This window comes from Melozone crissalis, unplaced genomic scaffold (assembly GCF_028551555.1).
Source record: "Melozone crissalis strain CALT ecotype California unplaced genomic scaffold, PUWL_Pcris_2 ptg000006l_1, whole genome shotgun sequence".
In the NCBI taxonomy this organism is placed as follows: Eukaryota; Metazoa; Chordata; class Aves; order Passeriformes; family Passerellidae; genus Melozone; species Melozone crissalis.
This window is the reverse complement of record NW_026535784.1, coordinates 55993451-56010517: the sequence shown is the minus strand read 5'-3', so window position 1 is coordinate 56010517 and position 17067 is coordinate 55993451. Positions and strand designations below refer to the sequence as shown.

At 52.1% G+C, this 17067-nt stretch overlaps 2 protein-coding genes across 2 annotated transcripts; both read right to left on the bottom strand.

Moving 5' to 3' along the window:
- Positions 1-1499: 1499 nt before the first annotated feature.
- Positions 1500-7262, bottom strand: LOC128950689 (neuropeptide FF receptor 2-like). Its single transcript, XM_054295596.1, is given in 9 exon segments — positions 1500-1971; positions 1973-2535; positions 2537-2609; positions 2968-3067; positions 3328-3589; positions 3592-3676; positions 5170-5256; positions 5964-6168; positions 6795-7262. Coding segments are annotated over 6 exon segments (1203 nt in total). The 5' UTR covers positions 3652-3676; positions 5170-5256; positions 5964-6168; positions 6795-7262; the 3' UTR covers positions 1500-1826.
- Positions 7263-12583: 5321 nt separating this feature from the next.
- GSR (glutathione-disulfide reductase) lies at positions 12584-16997 on the bottom strand. The gene is made up of 13 exons (XM_054294478.1): positions 16869-16997; positions 16094-16120; positions 15770-15858; positions 15260-15329; positions 14954-15101; positions 14783-14837; positions 14606-14705; positions 14074-14160; positions 13725-13886; positions 13511-13622; positions 13298-13429; positions 13003-13136; positions 12584-12880 (listed from the first exon to the last, which is right to left on the bottom strand). The coding sequence occupies exons 1-13, from the start codon at positions 16995-16997 to the stop codon at positions 12731-12733; spliced, it is 1395 nt and encodes a 464-aa protein (XP_054150453.1). The 3' UTR covers positions 12584-12730.
- Positions 16998-17067: the final 70 nt, after the last annotated feature.

The following is a 17067-nucleotide window of genomic DNA, read 5'->3' as shown; positions in this document are numbered from 1 at the left end:
GCTCCAGCACTGCAACTGAACCTACTGGAAAACACCTGGCAGCAGTTCACATTAGTCCAGGAGTGCCAGTGCATCACCTGTGTGTTATCTCAGTAAGTACAGCTGAATATTCACCCACTCTACTGGCAGGCACTTGGCTGAAATAAAGACATTTATAATGCATTATTTTCTGCTATTTTCTGAGAGATTTATGTTTTCCTGGCATTGTTTCAATATACTTGAACCCGGGTTCTGCTCTCTCTCCTAAAGAAGAGCTTGGATATCATCTGTGATGCAGCTCTAGTTTTTGAAGTTACAAACAAGTTTTGAAGTTTTGAAGCAAACAGACAGAAATCAATGTTTGGAGAAATTATCACAGAAATAATTGCATGCTTCCCAGTGCCTGCCCAGCACACCCCAGTTCTCTATTGGGAGCCTAAGTCCTGTTCTTATCATAGAAACTCCATTATTTCATATAGTTATGTTTTACAGAAAAGCTTTGCGGGGAAATTGCCTTTCCCAGCATCAACAGCCACCCTCAGCACACCAGCAGCCCCACAGGAAATGCCACCTAAAATATGCCACATCAAGCTTAAATGACACAAAATTATCAAAATGCATTAATTCAACATGAAAAAGATCAGTACCAACCGATTCAGAAAATGTTCCCCTCATAATCTGCATGGGGAGAGGCTCTAGGATGCCAAGGCAAACTCAGAGATTCTCACCCTTGCCATAACCTCCCTCTCACCTCGCCCTCTCCCGTTCCTGTCTCCTGTGGCCAAACTCGGGGATCATGTGAGGGGGGGAAAGACCCTGTGTCCCAAATCCCAGCAAAATTGCCTTTTTCTCTCTTTTATGTCAGAGCCAAGCACTGATTTGGTGTTTCCTCAACTGGATATGGAGTGAAAGAAAGTGTGTGCTTGTGGGAGAAATGTTCCTCCTAAAATGAGGGAGAAATGCTCCTCCATAAATCTGAGTTGTTCCCTAGGGCAAATGAACATTGTGAGGAGAAAATGAGTTAAAAAGCAGGGGACAGACAGGGAAAAATTTTTGGAGCAAATTTGAGGTAGGCTGTAGTGCACAAAATGAACATTTAGAGGTAAACGGAGGCACATCCAGGTAAAGGTTTGAGGATAAAATTTAGGTAATATGTAGAGAAGAGAATGATCATTTTGAGACAGTGAGCAGCAGGGAATGTCATAATGTGGAAGTCACTCCTATTTTTCTGAGGGAGGACTGCCCTAGGGAATGGCTTTCCCTGGGATTTGGCTCCTGTAGGGCCTTACAGAATAAGCCTTGGTGCTCTGTGATCCTGTGCTGCTCCTTGCACAAATTCCATTCCTCACTATTCTTCCAGTGTCACTCTTGTCCCTGCTGACGTTTGTCCTGAGCTCTCAAGTGTTTTCTCTCCTGCTCGTATTTAAATTTCAGTCTTTTTGGGTGACTTTTATTCCCCTGCAACATCAAATTGAGTTCCCCAAAAAACACACCACCGAACCAATTTTTTTATCCTTTATTTCTCAAATTTCCATTTCCACTTGTGTCTCTAGCTGCAATAATAATGGACGTGACAGAAATAACAGCAACCAAGGGGAATAAATGGAATGTGACGGAAAATGCTAAATTTTGTCATTTGAGCAGGACCAGCATTCACAATGTCCAGGAAGAAGCACAATCATGAGATAATTCAGGGGTGGCTGGGTGCCAGACTGGGTCTGCAGTATTTCAGTCCATGAGAGTTACAGGATGAGGGAATCCTCCCAGGAATGAAATATGACCAAAAACAGGGTTCGAGCAGCCCTGTTCCATGGGGAACAGAGAGATTTCCAGAAGCACAGCACCTTTCACTCCATCCCATTCTCTTCAAGCTCCTCCATGAGCAAAGCCTGCTGCTTATTGACCCAATTTCCTCCCTTGGTTGTGTGGGGAGGGGTATCCCGGGCCGGCGGACAGGGCAGCCTGGCCTGGGGCTGGCTGGGCTGAGGCAGGCCTGGAGCAGAGCTGGAGCCAGAGCGTGGCCTGGGAACCACGGCGGAAGCTCCGGTTGCAGAAGCCGTAGGTGATGGGGTTGACGCTGCTGTTGGAGAAGGCCAGCCAGTGAGCCAGGGGATAGATGTACACATTGATCAGCTGCAGCTGCACGTCCGACAGGCTGCCGTAGTCCGACAGCAGCATCAGGCTCCACAGGGGAAGCCAGGACAGGGCGAAGAGCAGGGTGACGAGGATGAGCATGTGGATGGCTTTCTGCTTCCTCCTCCACGCTCCGCGCCACTGCTCCTGGCCGCGCTTCCCCGGCCCGGGCACAGCGGTGTGGCACAGGGAAACGCCGATCCTGGCGTACGTGAGCGCGATGAGCGCCACCAGAGCCAGGTAGATGTTGGCAAAGAGCACCGTGGTGTAGGCCTTCCTCATGGCCGGCTCGGGCCACTCCTCCCGGCACCAGAACACCGGGCGGGTGGCGTTGCCCATGCCCAGGAGCAGCTGGAAGTGCTTCTCCTGCCGCAGCCACAGCAGCGCCGTCAAGGGACACATGATGGCCACGGCCAGCGCCCAAGATCACCATGATGGCGACCACAGCGGTGGGGACCGTCAGCTTCAGCTTGAAGGGGTGCACGATGCACCGGAACCTGTGGCACGGGCACCGGAGAAGCCGTGAGGAAGAACGCCTCCTATCCCGGGCAGGGATGCACACACATTTTAAACTGCTTGTCTTTCATCTTCCCTGGCAGTTGCTGCCTGTGCAATCCAGCTTCATGGCTGAGAAACAAACCAATTGCAGACAGGCTGGGATAGCCCAGTTCCACTCTCTTTAAGGGACACCGGTGGAGGAACAGATTGCTCTTTAGACCTGCCCAGATTTTATTTTGCTTAGGAGCAAAATGCATCGGATTTGTTGTGGTGTTGGGAGGGTTAGTGACTGGGCTCAGGGTGGTCAGGGGGCCAGGGGAGATGACACTGGTGGTTACAGACTCTGCAGCATCTTACCTGTCCATGGCAATAGCAACCAGAGTGAAGACGGAGGCAGAAACAGAGATGCCTTGGACCATCCTGCTCATCTTGCACACCAGGCTCCCAAAGGGCAACCCTGCAAGGAAACAGGCATTTTGGAATTGCTGACATCTCACTGCAGGACTCTGCTTAAAATCATTCGCTCTCATATTCCATTTCCTGAGTAGATCTGTAGACTCATGGGGTGGTTTGGATGGAAGGCAAGATCATGGAGTTCCAGCCATGGCCAGGAACACCGTGCCATGGGCAGGGACACCTTCCAGTGACCCAGAATGCCCACAGAGCTCCCTGGACACACGCCCCTGGCTCTCCCCACCCCACGGGCAGCCAGCCCACCTGCAATGATGCTGTCCAGGAGGGTGGTGGGCATGCAGAAGAGCCCCACCAGCAAGTCACTGATGGCCAGGTTCAGGATGAACAGGTTGGTGACCGTGCGCATGTGCCTGCTCCACAGCACGATGGAACAAACCCCCCCATTGCCCACCATGCACAGGAGGAAGATGAGCAGGTAGGAGGTGATGAAGACAGCAGCCACCCAAGGCTGGTGGAGGTAGAAGTCTACGAAGGAGACATTTCCTTCCAGGTAAAGGTACTTGTACTTGTCCTGTTGTAATTCAGCAAATCCAAGTGAGGCCAATCCAACGAGGAGTTTGAGTCCATTCTCCTCCTTGTGTTCTAATGTGCCCTAAAAGATATTTGTAAAGAGGCCATTTAGTCTGCTTGCAATTGATCTGAAGCAATGTGATAATATTATTATCAGTATTATTATCGCATTGTTTTCTGGTTTGGGTCCACTGTGTGCTGAAATAAGCGTGAAACTCACATGCACCCTGGCAGCAGTGTGGTGGCCGAACAATAATCACTAAAAAGTCACTAACTCCAGCACTGAAAAACAGGGATTAAATCTTTCTCAAGTGGCACAAGCCTTCTGCCTGCAAGTATTCAAATCCAGCCCCATTCCATGGACATGGTTTTGTGTGCAGCTGGGTGATTTAATTCCCTGCTCCCTGTTAGTCAAGCTACCTAACTCCAAGGCTGCAATCAAGAAGGACCACACTGTGTCTGAAACATGCTGAGCTACAAGAGAGCTGGGTTCATTTCCAAGCAGCTAACTTGACTTGGAGGCAGCATTCCAAACTCTTTTCCACATATATTTTGTCTCCCAGATGAGGATGCCTAAAGAAGCAGGGGGCAAAATTAATTGGTAGCAGCAGGAATGAAATTAAAGTGTGAGCACAGGTGCTTTCAAGATGCTCCAAATTTCTTAATAGAAATGGGATTTAAATTTAAGCACAAGTTATCTGAATCCTGGTGAGCTTGTATGAAAGCTCAGCAAAGCCTCTGCAAGTGCTTTACTCTCAAGAATTAAGTGCAGTAAAAAAAAAAGTATTTATTCTGCTGTGCCTCAGGTTTGGAACTAGCAGAGCAGTGAAAACCCATCATGTTCTGCTCTCTTATGCCTGTTCAGAAATCAGCAGCAGTGCAGTGTCTTGATGGGTCTGTATTTTACAGACTTATTAAATGCCTGCACAGCCAGGCAGGGAGACAAAAATCTGGAGTCCCTCACCAAAACCCAGCTGCTTGTTGGTTTGAACAAGTGTAGGGATAATTGTACATTCTGTGGGGCTGTCCTTACAGACCAAGGCTTATTTATCTTGATTAGTTTTTACTCAACATGCTTTCAAAATCATTGGAGGTGATCTTATTGAGATGTCTGATGTGCCAAATGCTTTACCCAGACAGAGCTCAGAGTCAGCCTTGTGTGAAGTGCTTTAATGCCCATTTTCCTGATCCCTCAAGGAAGTAGCACTGGTGCTCTTGCACCCCAACCTGGGTTCAAGGTGGGGAACTCTGACAGAATGCCAACACAGAAGTTTGACAACATAAGTTAACACTGCTCCTTTAATCCCAGACCTGGAGCTGGGCTTTATAAATCCCAGGAGATGCTCTCTCCATTAAAAAGCAGCATTCCTGTTGCTCCCTTTGCTGCTCTTCACCACATTACTATTATTATTACTATTACCCACTAATTTTCTGCCATAATTTTTTGCTTCCCAGAGGAGCTGCTTTAGAGAGACACTGCGGCCAGGGGAAGGTAGCTTTTGGCTCCCACCACATTCCCAGTCCCCATGCCCAGCTGTCCCTGGGCTGTCCTCAGAGGTGCCTTTCCACCCTTACCTGCGGGAGTTTGGCTTTTGCAGGGGTCTCTGATGATTCGAGGCAGAAGTTCTTGGTCATGCCATGACAGGGCTGTCCCTTATCACACTAAAAGCAGGAGGAATAATGGTTATTTTGGATACATATTTTGTGTTTTCTCTCTGCTTCTGAGACTGTGCTGTGAGGCAGTAGCTTCTAAACACTTCAGTAATGATCTCTGGAATAGTTTTTGTCCATAGCTAGTAAACAAGAAGTTGTAAACAGCCTCAAGGCAAAACTGGAGCTGAGTCTCATCCCAGTTGCACTAATGAAATTTTGGCTGTGCAGGCATAGGGAAGTGGCTGTGCAAACACTGCAGATGACAGGAAATGGAAAAGCTCCATGGATTTCTATTATCCTGAAGCTGAGGGGGAGAAGGATTGGCTGGAAGGAGAAATTAAGCCAGTGCCTTGTGTTTTCACAGGGGCCTTGCCTGCTAAAACAAGCAGTGATAGATAATTGAGAGAGGCACAGAAGACAGACATTTCATCTGAGAAAAAATTATGCAATACCTAATTGGCATAAGAGGATGAATAACAGTAATCTGTTTCCACATGGTAATTTGATAAGAGCAAGGCCTCCCTCCTTCATTTAATACACCAGAGAAAATCTGCAAAGGAATAAAGTGGGAGGGAGCCTCCCAGAGTGAAAACTGCCCCAACACACAGTGGGTTCCCAGGCACAGGAGGCTCATTCCCTGCTGGAATCTCAGACACTGCCTCCATGGACAGATACACAATGTAACATCTCACAGCCTGACCAGGACAATTGTGTACCTCTGGGTAGAGAAATTCAGTTTTCCCTCGTTAGAGCAGCAGTTCCAAGCCATTATGAAGTGATGCCATTATTTTCATGTTGGGCACGTGGAAGAAATCCCCTGGAGCAGCCACCACTGCCTCACCCCTGTGCACAACCTGCTGGGTTTGTCATCCTGATGTCTTCATTTTTATGTGTGAAATACCCTCACAGGATCCTCTGAGGCTGAAACAAAAATAAGGAGACTTCAGAGATGGGAGGAACAGCAGGAGCATGTAGCTGTACATGAAGAACATTCAGTGTGGTAAGTGCTAAAAAATTTGTTCTTCCCTTGTCCTGAACTTAGTAATGGCACAAGAACAGACACTTCCCAGGGCTCCCAGTTCCCAAGGTTTCCCACTTTGGAACATGATCCCTGGTCTGCTGAAAAGTGAGAAATTCCCAGGGGCAAAACACAGCCCCTGAAGGATGGCAAAAAGAACAGGACATTGGTCTCTGAGTGTCTGAGAAATAAGGGAGAGAGAAATTCATGGATCATCCTCTGCCATAGGGAACCAGGAAGGAGCCACTGACTAAAAACCTGAAACGCTGTTCCACAGGGACCCCGTGCACAGCCCATGGGATTCTGGGCTCCTCTTGGCTTCTCTTCCAGAGCAAGGGGGAGCTGCAGCCACCCCAAACCCCCCATTCCCAGTTCCACAGGGAGTGGTGCAGGAGGTGTTTGGTCTGGGCCATGCAGGGCTTGAGCTGGGGACTCTGGGGATATTTGTGAATTAAGGTAATAGAACTTACTCTTTAAGTATTTAACTTTTTCATCCATCAATATTTCCATCCTATTTTATTTGACATACCTCAGAGTGGTTCATCTCCAAATAAGCCTGAATATCCTAGTAAGTTTTCAGCTAGGAGAAAGGAGCTGTGGAAGAAAATACGCCCTTAAAAATAGCCAGTTGCAATCAAATAATTCTTTCTTACTGACATTTACTTTCATAAAGAAAAACAAGTGCACCTTGAGAAGCAAATTTCTCATTTTGAAATGGGCAATCCCAGGCAGATGTGCCAATCTCAGAGCTGCACACACATCTCCTCTCAATTAACTTAAACTGCTTATCCTCCCCTCAGTCATTTATCTGCATAGGCTGAGCTGGGGCCAAAGAAAATAGTTTGTAGGTATTGCTTTTTGAAATAGGTGTTTCTTTTTAAAAGATCTCAAACTTCAAATGATGGAGAGCAAGGCTATCAGCAGGATGACTGGAATAAACAGCAGACTTAGCTGTGGATTACTCATCCACTCGAGCTGGGAATAGAAAACATTTCACTCCAAAGCCAAATTGTAACTGTAAATCAGAAGATGCAAATGGCAGGTGAGGCATTCACAGCAAGTTGGCAATGGCTCTGTATTTTTATACACATATATATTTATTTATATATCATTTCCACCCTGCTTCATTAGAACCAAGGCTGCTTACCTATTTCTTGTCATTATAATCCTTTTTTCCCCCTTTACTTCATGCTTAATCAACCTTTAAGCTTCTAAATATATTTTTTATTTGATGCATCACAGGCTGTTCTATATCTTAACTAAAATCTCAGCCAACTGCTCCCTGAAATCAGGTTAAAGTAAGATTTCCACACCCAGGCACACTTATGCCACCACTTTATTGAGAAGCCTTGCAAGCAATAGGATTTTAGCTGCCTTACCTTGGAAGCAAGTCCCTGTTTTAAAAGCTTTCAGTAGGAAATTACTCAGGTTCTCCTGGGATGCAGTAGCAGTTTCCCATCCATCACTGGAAACTGGGCAGGGACCCCACAGAATATCTGGACTGGCCACAGCTTTTTTCCCTGGAGAGATGCTCCAGCAGTTCAGCAGTGAGTGCTGGGGTTTGGTCTATAGGAAGAGCTAAATCAATGATCCCTGCTGGGCTCTTGGCAGCACTAAATTCCCACAAATAGGACATGAGCCTCCTAAATTGCACCTTTCAGCTCAGCCTGTGCTCACGAGTCACTCCCTGACAGCCCTGTCATTGGGCACTGAAACTGAGGGGAGTAATTGGGGAGCAGGTAGATAGAGGTAAACGACACCCCTGAAAAGTGGGACAACCATGAGAGAGTCTCAGTGGAGGACAGGATTGGCAAACAACAGAAGTGTTTTAGGGGCCCATCAGCCAGTGAAGGCTAATGCAGCAGGTACAGGAGACAGCTCTGCCAGCAGGCAGTTTGTGTCCCCCCCCAAAATGGGGGACACAGAGGATCCTGTAATCATTGCCAAGTGAAAGACCAGAAAATCCAAACCTATCCCAAGGCACAGAGCACACCACAGGGGTTCTTTGCACCAGCCAGAGCCACGGAATTTTTTGATTTCCATCTCTTTTGGCACAGAAGTGCCATTGCCCTCTGTGAGACAGGCATGAGAGCAGACAGCCCATGACCTGGTCACACAGTGAGGGCGCCATGACTTACAGCCTGTCACAATAAACACCCTCTCACCCCCCACCCAAGCTCCTGGGCTGCAGAACATTGGATTATGCCTCACTAGGAACTGGGCAGAGCAGCCTGCCTGGCCCAAGGGCAGGACAGGTGACTCCCTGTGCGGCACCCTGGGGCTGGATCCTGAACACTCCACCTCAGCCCATGCTGGATTTGCCCAGAGGCAATGCCTTTAGTCTTAAATAAGTGCACAGGAGAAGAGCTGGCTGTGAGGGTGACAGCAGAGGTTTAAATGCAGTGTCACCTCTGCAGAAAGATGATGGTTGTGGAAGGGCTGAACTCTCCCCGCACCTTCCTACCTTCTGACTGCTCCCTTTACATCACCATCCACATGCACACAGGCATTTTAGGTAATCATTGATTTTTTTTTCCTGTGACCTGCTCTGAGGATTTGAATCCTTTTAGTGCTCTTGAATTTCCATTTGCTGCTGCCTCAGTGACTCAATTTTAATTAACACCAAATTCTAAGCCTTACCTGGATAACACAGATAGGTACCTCTGATTGATGTCAGGAATTTGACATGCTGAGAGATTACCTGGGAAACCTCCTGGTTTGACTCCAGTTGAAGACAATTCTGCTCAATAAATGACAGCTGCAACCCACAGCAGTCCAAACAGCAAGGACTGCAAGGAAGTTTTCCTTGCTAGGATTTTCTTTTGGAAAAAAACCCAGCAGCACAGATCTGTTCTTTTGGGATGAGGTGCCATCTTACCTACCAGCCTCAGGAAATGCTCAGAGTTACACTTGTTTACACACCTTTCCCCAGCAAAACACCCCAAACTGATCTCACTGCATTTCAGACTTTGCAGCCCCTGGAAAGGTTCAGATTTAAATGATAACATGAGCTACTTCAAGCTCCAGACACTTTCCTCCTACTGGAGGTACCTGCTACTGATAGAAGAGCAAAATAAAATGATGTCTTGTCATAAAATGAGCAAAATAAAACTTGTCTTAATCACTGAGAAAAAAACAAAACAAAACAAACAGCCCCAGGATGTTCTTTCCCCAGTTCTGGAGTTCTGCAGAGCGCTCCAGCTCCCAGCCCAGGGCCTCCTGCAACACGGGGGCTGGAACCCCAAAGGCAGAGGCTCAGCGGCACCTGCTGCCATCTCCATCCCAAACCGCTCCTGATCCCAGCCCTGACCACCCCGGGCAGCCCAAGGGGGCTGTTCCCAGCCGGCAGGTCCCTGGCATCACCGGGATCCCGGGGCAGGCAGTGTTGTGCCCCCCTGCCAACCGGGGCACCTCCAGGAGTGGCAGCAGCATTCCAGCTCTCTCTCTCACACACAGACCTGTTGCTCGCCGAGCTCCCGCGGTTTTCCCCAGCTCCCAGCTGCAGCAGGGAGGCAGGAGCAGCCCTGCCCGGGGGAAGGCAGCCGCACCCCGATCCCCCGGGTACCCGCCCCGCTTTCCGCTCCGCCGCCGCCGCTGGCTCCGCAGGCAGCAGCGAGGCGAGGCTGCAGCCCCCGCTCCCGCAGCCCTGCGGCTCCTGCCTCAGGCAGGGAGGAGGGACAGGAGGAAGGAGGGAGCCGAGAGCCCAGCCTAAAGCCAGGCGCCAAGCCCCGGGGCTTTGGGGGTGCCCGGCTGGAAGAGTTTCTGGGCTATGTTCCATTGCAGAGCCTCCCTGCTCTGCTTGAGGCATCCCTCGGCCTTGGGAAGCTCATTCCAAGGGTCAGTAAGTCACAGCTACCTCTGCAGGTGCCACCCCTGCCGCCCCTCATCCATCAGAACCCAGATTCCCCCAGAGCTCCAAGTGCTCCCAGCACAGTGGCATCTCCCAGACTCTGCTCCTACCTGCTGAGCTCCGGCATTCAGGTCCAGGCTCTCCAGAGATTCCAGCTTTTACATTAGGAACTCAGGGGGAAAAAAAAAAAACCAAAACAACAGTCTGTGTGGCCCAGGTGAAACCAGGTGGCCCCTGTAGCTGAAATGGTGAAATGGCAGGTCCTGCCTTACCTGCCTCTCCATCAGGTTTTTCTGGAAAGAAAAGCAGCATCCCAAGGACAGATTCTAGGAGAACAGGCTTCCAACTAATGATTTCATAGACGTAGGAATAATTCCTTAATAAGAATAAATTCTCTATTCTTACACTCCCCTTTTGATTCCTGGCATAGTTTAAAAATTAATCCTTTAGCAAATCATTTAAATTTGAGAGATCAAGCAAATGTCCCAATATCAACTGAAACCAACAAATTCTTTTCCAGCATAACTCAGCTGGAATTATAACAACTCTGTGTGGCATCATCACGTGCTGTAAATGGAACCCGAGAAGCTCCAGCCACACACAGACACTGCAGTGAGGGCAGTTTTGCCCTGTGTGATGCAGCAGATGGAATCCCAGAATCCAGGATGTTGGACTGGGGGCCTGGAGCTGGATGCACTAAAAAGCCACAGACAGAGAAACCTCAGACCAAGAGAGGATCCTGCATACAGGTAAGAAGATTTTGTCTAGAATTCCTACCCCAGCTCGCCCTGCACACACACACACACTGCCGCAGTTCTGTCTCCCCATCACTTCCTTATATTCACATTCCCTCTGCCTGGAAGCCCAAAAGGCAGCGAGTTCACTTTGTAATCCAACGAGTTTCAGATGAACAAGTGTTACTCAAGGAAGCAACAAAATATCCACATCGCAGGGAAGTGAGACTTGCAGGGAAGTGAGACTTGCCGGGAATCGCTTTCTGCTTTTCAACATCAGCATGGAATCCTCATCACGGATTCATTGCAGAATATTGTCCTTTTAGTTTTAAAAACGGCTCCGTGAGCAGCAGGGCCGATCCGTGTCCCAGGACGCTTCCATCTCTTTGGAAGGCCGGCGGCACCATCTGCTGGGAGCAGAAGGAAGGACAGGATGCGAAATAAACTCGAGGAGAGCTCATGGAACTGCCCATGGAACTCCGAAACGGTTTGGTTTGGACCTCAAGGATCATCCAGTCCCACCTCGGAGCCTGTTCAGGGCACGCTGCTGTCCATTGGCCCCTGATTGCAGATGGATATGGAAATGATGGAGGTGTTCAGGGAATGCTGGTTGTTTTCCCCTGTGCTGGCTAATCTGGTCATTAAAAAGACTAATTGACCTCTTCCAACAGGGAAACATGTAAGCAAGAGGTGCCAAAAAAATTTGAGTTCCTGTGAAATGAAACCTGCAAGTATCCGACTTAAAATCCCTCTGTGTGGTCACTGGTTTGACTTCCACAGACTGCTCACACTGCCCAGGTATATCCCGTTCTGCTGTCAATGCTTTTGTCCATGGCATAATTTCTATTTTTGCCTTGCAAACAGCATCTGGGTGATAGAGGGGCATGGAGAGAAAAGGAAGGGGAGCAACTCCCGGGGTGCAAATGCTCCCAGTCCCACTCTGCACACTTGAGCCCACCCCGCAGCCTGGGGCTACCCTGCTCCGCCCCCAGCTCCTGCTGTGTCTCACCAGTCTGGGGTATGCCCTGAGCCCCCAAACACAGGATTTGGGCTCTCTGGTCAAAGCCTTAAAGTGCCTGGATGAGCCCCCACTCGCACTCCCCAAACAGGGCTGGAGTGTGTTTCACAGCCCTGAGACTGCCCGCATGGGCTTGGCTCCAAGTGCCAGCAATGTGGGACTTGCCTCATTTCTGAGCCAAAGAAAATGCCTGATTTATTTATTACAGGACCCTAAAACTGGCCAAATGAGCCTGCTGCCCCCCAAACCCAGGCCTCAGTCCCTGTTTCCAGGACATGAAGGTGCCTGGCCCAGGCTCACCACGGGGAGCCCCATTCTGATCCCCAAAACCCCACTCAGGCCTCTTCTTTCCCAGCTGAGTCTGGAGCTTCCAGCCGCTGGAAATGGGGCTGGAAACAGGGAATTTGGTCCCTGAACCCCCAGCCTGAACTCCCCCTGAGATGTCAGGACAGGCTGGAGAGTCAGTGGTGTTGGGACATGAGATAAAGAGGAAGATGGAGCCCATCCAGGATACCCCAGCACACGCGAACACCCCAAGGACCCCAGAGTCCTACTCCTCCTGCTGCTCCCTGCCCAGCCCCAGTGCCAGGGATTGCAGAAGAGGAATCTGACCACTGCCAGCCTTCTCCCAAACCACATCCATGGGCCATGCCAGCGCCCTGCACGGCAGGGCATGGCGGGAGACGGGCACCAGAGAGCAAAGGGCAGAGACCAGCCAGCATCAGCGTGTTTACTTCCCGCTGCACAGCAAGCCACACCCACCCTACAGACACACCCTCCAGGCGCCCGCCCAGCAGTAAGGCACTTTTGCAAGCACGTGAAACATTTTTGCCACCATCCCCGGGGTGTCGGTGCCCGCAGGCTCAGCGCAGCGTCACCAGCTCCTCGGCAGAAGTGGGGTGAATGGCAACGGTGTTGTCCAGGTCGGCCTTGGTGGCCCCCATTTTGATGGCCACGGCAAAGCCCTGCAGCATTTCGTCACAGCCCAGCCCTTGCATGTGCAATCCCACCACCTTTGGAGGAGAAATGAGAGGCCAGGTGGGACCCAGGCTTGGGGAGCTGGATGCCAGCCCAAGAGCTGACCACAAGGGAACAAGAGGACAGCCAGCCATGGTTCCCAGCTGCCCCCACTCACCTTCTCCTCCTTGCCAGTGCACACCAGCTTCATGACACACTTCACCTTCCTCTGGGTGACAGCGTGGTACAAGGGAGTGAAGGATGTGTTGTAGATCTTCACCTTGTCCTTCCCATGTATGGCCACGGCCTCCTCTGCAGCAGAAGCCACGGAACAGGGGTCAGAGGGATGCACATGGGACATGCCAAAAGAGCAGTCAAAGCCCTTTGGTCAAGGCTCACTTGCTGGAGATCAAAGCATCTCCAGTATGCAAGCAGCAGCTCTGAGGCAGTGTCCCCAGCCCCTCTGTCCCCACCTTCGGTGAGCCCCACAGTGCCGATGGGCGGGTGGCTGAAGACGACCGTGGGGATGTTCTCATAGTCCAGCCGGGAATCCTGCCTGCCCTCAAAGAGCCTGTGGGCCAGCTTCCTACCAGCTGCAATGGCCACTGCAGGGACAGAGAGGGACAGGGACCCTGAGCCACGTGGCACCACAGGGCTGAGCAGGGGAGGGGGCAGGGCTGCAGTACCTGGGGTGAGGAGGGCTCTCCCACACACATCCCCGACAGCGTAGATCCCTCTCCTGGTGGTGTTCTGGTATTCATCCACCACCACGTGGCCCTTGGGGTCCACCTGCACGCCCTGCCATGGCAAACAGCAGACACATACGCTCCAGCAGGGATGGGAGGGCTTGTGGGGCCCCTGTGACAGGCTCTGGAGACCAAAGGCAACCCCAAATCTTACCACTTTCTCCAGGCCCAGCCCGTCAGAGCTGGGCTCTCGCCCCACAGCCCACAGTAGGCAGTCCACGTCCCGGATCACCGCCTCCGTCGGCTTGTGGCCGGGTGCCACCGAGGCCACCGTCACATCCAGCAGCCCACACGGAGACTTGGTGACCCTCTTAACCTAAGGGCAGCAGGAGAAGGTGCAGATGGCTTTTGCCTTGCAACAACAGACAGCAGCCATGCTGCAGAAGCAGGGATGTTGCCAAAACCATGGCTCAGCAAGCAGCACCCAAAAGGGCAGCCTTCCCCCAGCACTGCCTCTGCAGGAGGGATGGGACAAGGCACAGGGCTGCTCTGTGCTCTCCCACCTGTGTGTGCTTCCAGACATCCACCCCGGTGTTCTCCAGCTCCTGGGTGCAGTTGGAGCTGATCAGGGAGTCAAAGGTTCGCAGCACCTGGGCAAGGACCCCCCCAACCCTGTCAGGCGAGGGTCTGCAGGCAAAGGCACCACCTGGCAGCCCCTCCACCGGCATTTCCCTGCCCCGGGAACCCAAGAGGTTTGGGGTGCTTGTGGTTAACAACAAACTTCTCTGTTTGTTTCTCCATTATTTTCTTTTCCTTTCTTCCTCTTTTCAAGCTGTGACTTGAAATAAAGTTCAAGGGGATGGATGTGGTGACACGTATGGCTGCAGAAACACCGGGCTTGTGGGTGGGTGCTGCTAAAACACGTCCCCTCCATCCTCTGCATAGCTCCCACGCCACCATCCCCTGCATCACTACTCCCGTGCCAGCTGAGACCCTCCTTCACCAGGAACTGACAGCCAGAAATCACTCTGGCCACCAGGGATGGGGTGTGGCAGCGGGGCGGGAAGCACAGCTGGGGACAGGGGGTGGCACTACCTTGTCATGGCGGATGAGCAGCGAGGACTTGGAGCCCAGCGTGGAGAGGATCCCCACCATCTCCACCGCGATGTAGCCGGCCCCGACGACGACGCTGCGCCTGCGGAGAAGTGACAACGCCGTGTGCAGCCACCTGGAGATGGCGCCGGTGGCTGCGGGGGATGGATCCCGCTTTACCTGGGCAGCTCCTCCAGGTCGAAGAAGCCGTCACTGGTCATCCCCAGGCTGGCACCTGTAAAGCAGAGATGCTTTGGCCCCCTTCAGCTGTCCCCCTTCCCTCCCAAAGCCTGCTTTGCTTGGGCAGACCTCTCCCCAGCCTGGGAGCCCGGGGGATTTCATCAGGCTCACCAGGAATTTCGCTGTCGGAAGGGACAGCCGGACGCCCTCCCGTGGCTATAAGGATGTGAGGAGCCGTGTACTTTTTCCCGTTCACTTCGATGGTTGGCTCGGGATCAGCAGAGAACTTGCCATAGCCCCGGATGATGTCAATGCGAGCCTTAGGGGTTACAGTTACGAGGTTAACAGCGGCATGAGGAGTCAGCTGATGGAGCCAGGGCTTCCACAGTCGGAGGACACCCATTAGGGCTGGAAAAGTGGCCAAAAATCCATCACTTCTGCCACTGGGATTGCAAGATAAACACATCCCACGCTCACCTTCTTCACATTGTTCTCATAGATGTCATTGAGGCGCCGCACGTAGGCATCTCGCTTCTCCTTTATGGTCCTGGAACAGAGCAGGGAATGCCATCACTGCCAGCAGGTGAAGCTCAGAGCTCAGGAAGAACCTTGCACTCCATGCCATGCTCCAGTTCACAGGGTGGTGATCAGCCAAAGGTTAGACTCCATGACCTCAGAGGTCTTTTCCAACCGTGATTCTGTGAACGCAACCCCTCTGGCATGTGGGCAGCCATGCCATAAAATAATGTGGCTCCCTATGACCCTTTCCCCAACAAAGCAAGATTTCTGTGCCTGCCTTCCCTGTGTTTGTCCTTCCCAGAGCCAGGTTGGCTCCCTGTTCTCTGAAACACAGCTGGCCCTGTAAGCAGCTCTGCACAGCCCACGGGAGCCTGGAAGCAGGCAGGGACCCCTGGGCAGCAGACAGTGGGATGCTCCCTGTGGGACACTCACTGCAAGATCTGATTCCCAACTGGTTCCCGTTCTTACCTCCAGTTGAACTTGACACCCGCAGTTTCAAAGCCATAGTCAGCATGGTCGTGGACAAACTCCGCGTGCACCGCCGTGTTCCACATCACCTGCCCACGCAAACCCCAGGTTGGCTCAGGAGCACTGCAGGCACTCTGGGAAAATCCCTGCCAGGCTGCCTGATTCCTCACCTCTGCCCCGAGCGCCCACAGCAGCCCGATGGCTCAACAGCCTCCGAGGCCCTGCTTCCTCCCCACACCCTGTGCCAGCACCTCCCTAAAACTTGGCAGGCACCTACAGCAGACCCAGCCCACGCCACTGGAGCTGGTGGCAGAACAGCCTCACCTTTTTGGGCACACATCCAACATTGACCTGGAGGGAATAAGAACAAGTCTCAGTGTCAAGGCCCAGTTTTCCCAAGGCAGTACTCCAGAGAGCATTCCACATCCCAGCTCTCTGCTCAGGAAAACAAAGGCAGGATTAGGGGTTCTTGGAAAAAGAGGGGTGTAACCGCCCTGGGAGGCTCAAGGTCTTGCGGTTTGCTCGTTTTCTTTCACTTCCTTGAAAGATAATATGGAAGGTGAGGCCTTCAAACACAAGGGGTTTTTTTTCCATTCAGACTGTAAAGATTATTTACTAGCAGAAAGGTGTTTGCCATCCTTTTCCTGCACTTCTAATATGCTAATTTTCCCAGCAGAATGCATTTAGGGCATAAAATTAGAGCCTGTCCCTCACTTGCTTGAGAAACCAGTTTGTTTTTTGGCTCGTTACCAGCTCACCATGCTCTGGAGTTCTGCTTTACCGCCTTGCAGTTGTGCTACACAGGATCCAGGATCCATCGGCATCCTGCAAACGGCTTGGAAACTGCCGGGAAGAAGCTGGTGGAGATGGGGGATTGGGATCCATCCTGCTTCAGCCTGACAAGGCAGGTCCTTGTACAACGCCCGGACACCGGGAGGGCGATTCCCCCTCTCCCACTTCCCGCACCGCGACCCCCCCCGGGGGTTCCGCCACCATCCCAGAGTCACCGGGGTCAGCGAGAGGGCACCGGCCCCGCGTCGCTCGTCCCCTTCCGCGTCCCTCCCCGCCCCGGGTGCGGGTGCACCCCCAAGAGACTCACGCAGGTGCCGCCGAGGCGCTGCGGCTCCACCAGCGCGACCCGGGCGCCGAGCTCGGCCGCCCGGCGGGCCCCCGCCAGCCCCCCGGAGCCGCCGCCCAGCACCAGCAGCTCGTAGGCGGCCGCCGCCATCGCTCCAGGCTCTGCCTGGCCCCGCCGCCCCGCCCCGGGACCGCCCCCGGTGCCGCCCCGGTGCCGCCCG

Coding starts and splice junctions, on each gene's coding strand:
- GSR (XM_054294478.1), bottom strand. CDS start 16,997: ATGGCGGCGGCCGCCTACGAGCTGCTGGTGCTGGGCGGCGGCTCCGGG. Junction 14,161..14,605: donor TGCTCATCCGCCATGACAAG/GTAGTGCCACCC, acceptor GTCCTTGCCCAG/GTGCTGCGAACCTTTGACTC. Junction 12,881..13,002: donor GCACTGGCAAGGAGGAGAAG/GTGAGTGGGGGC, acceptor TCTCCTCCAAAG/GTGGTGGGATTGCACATGCA.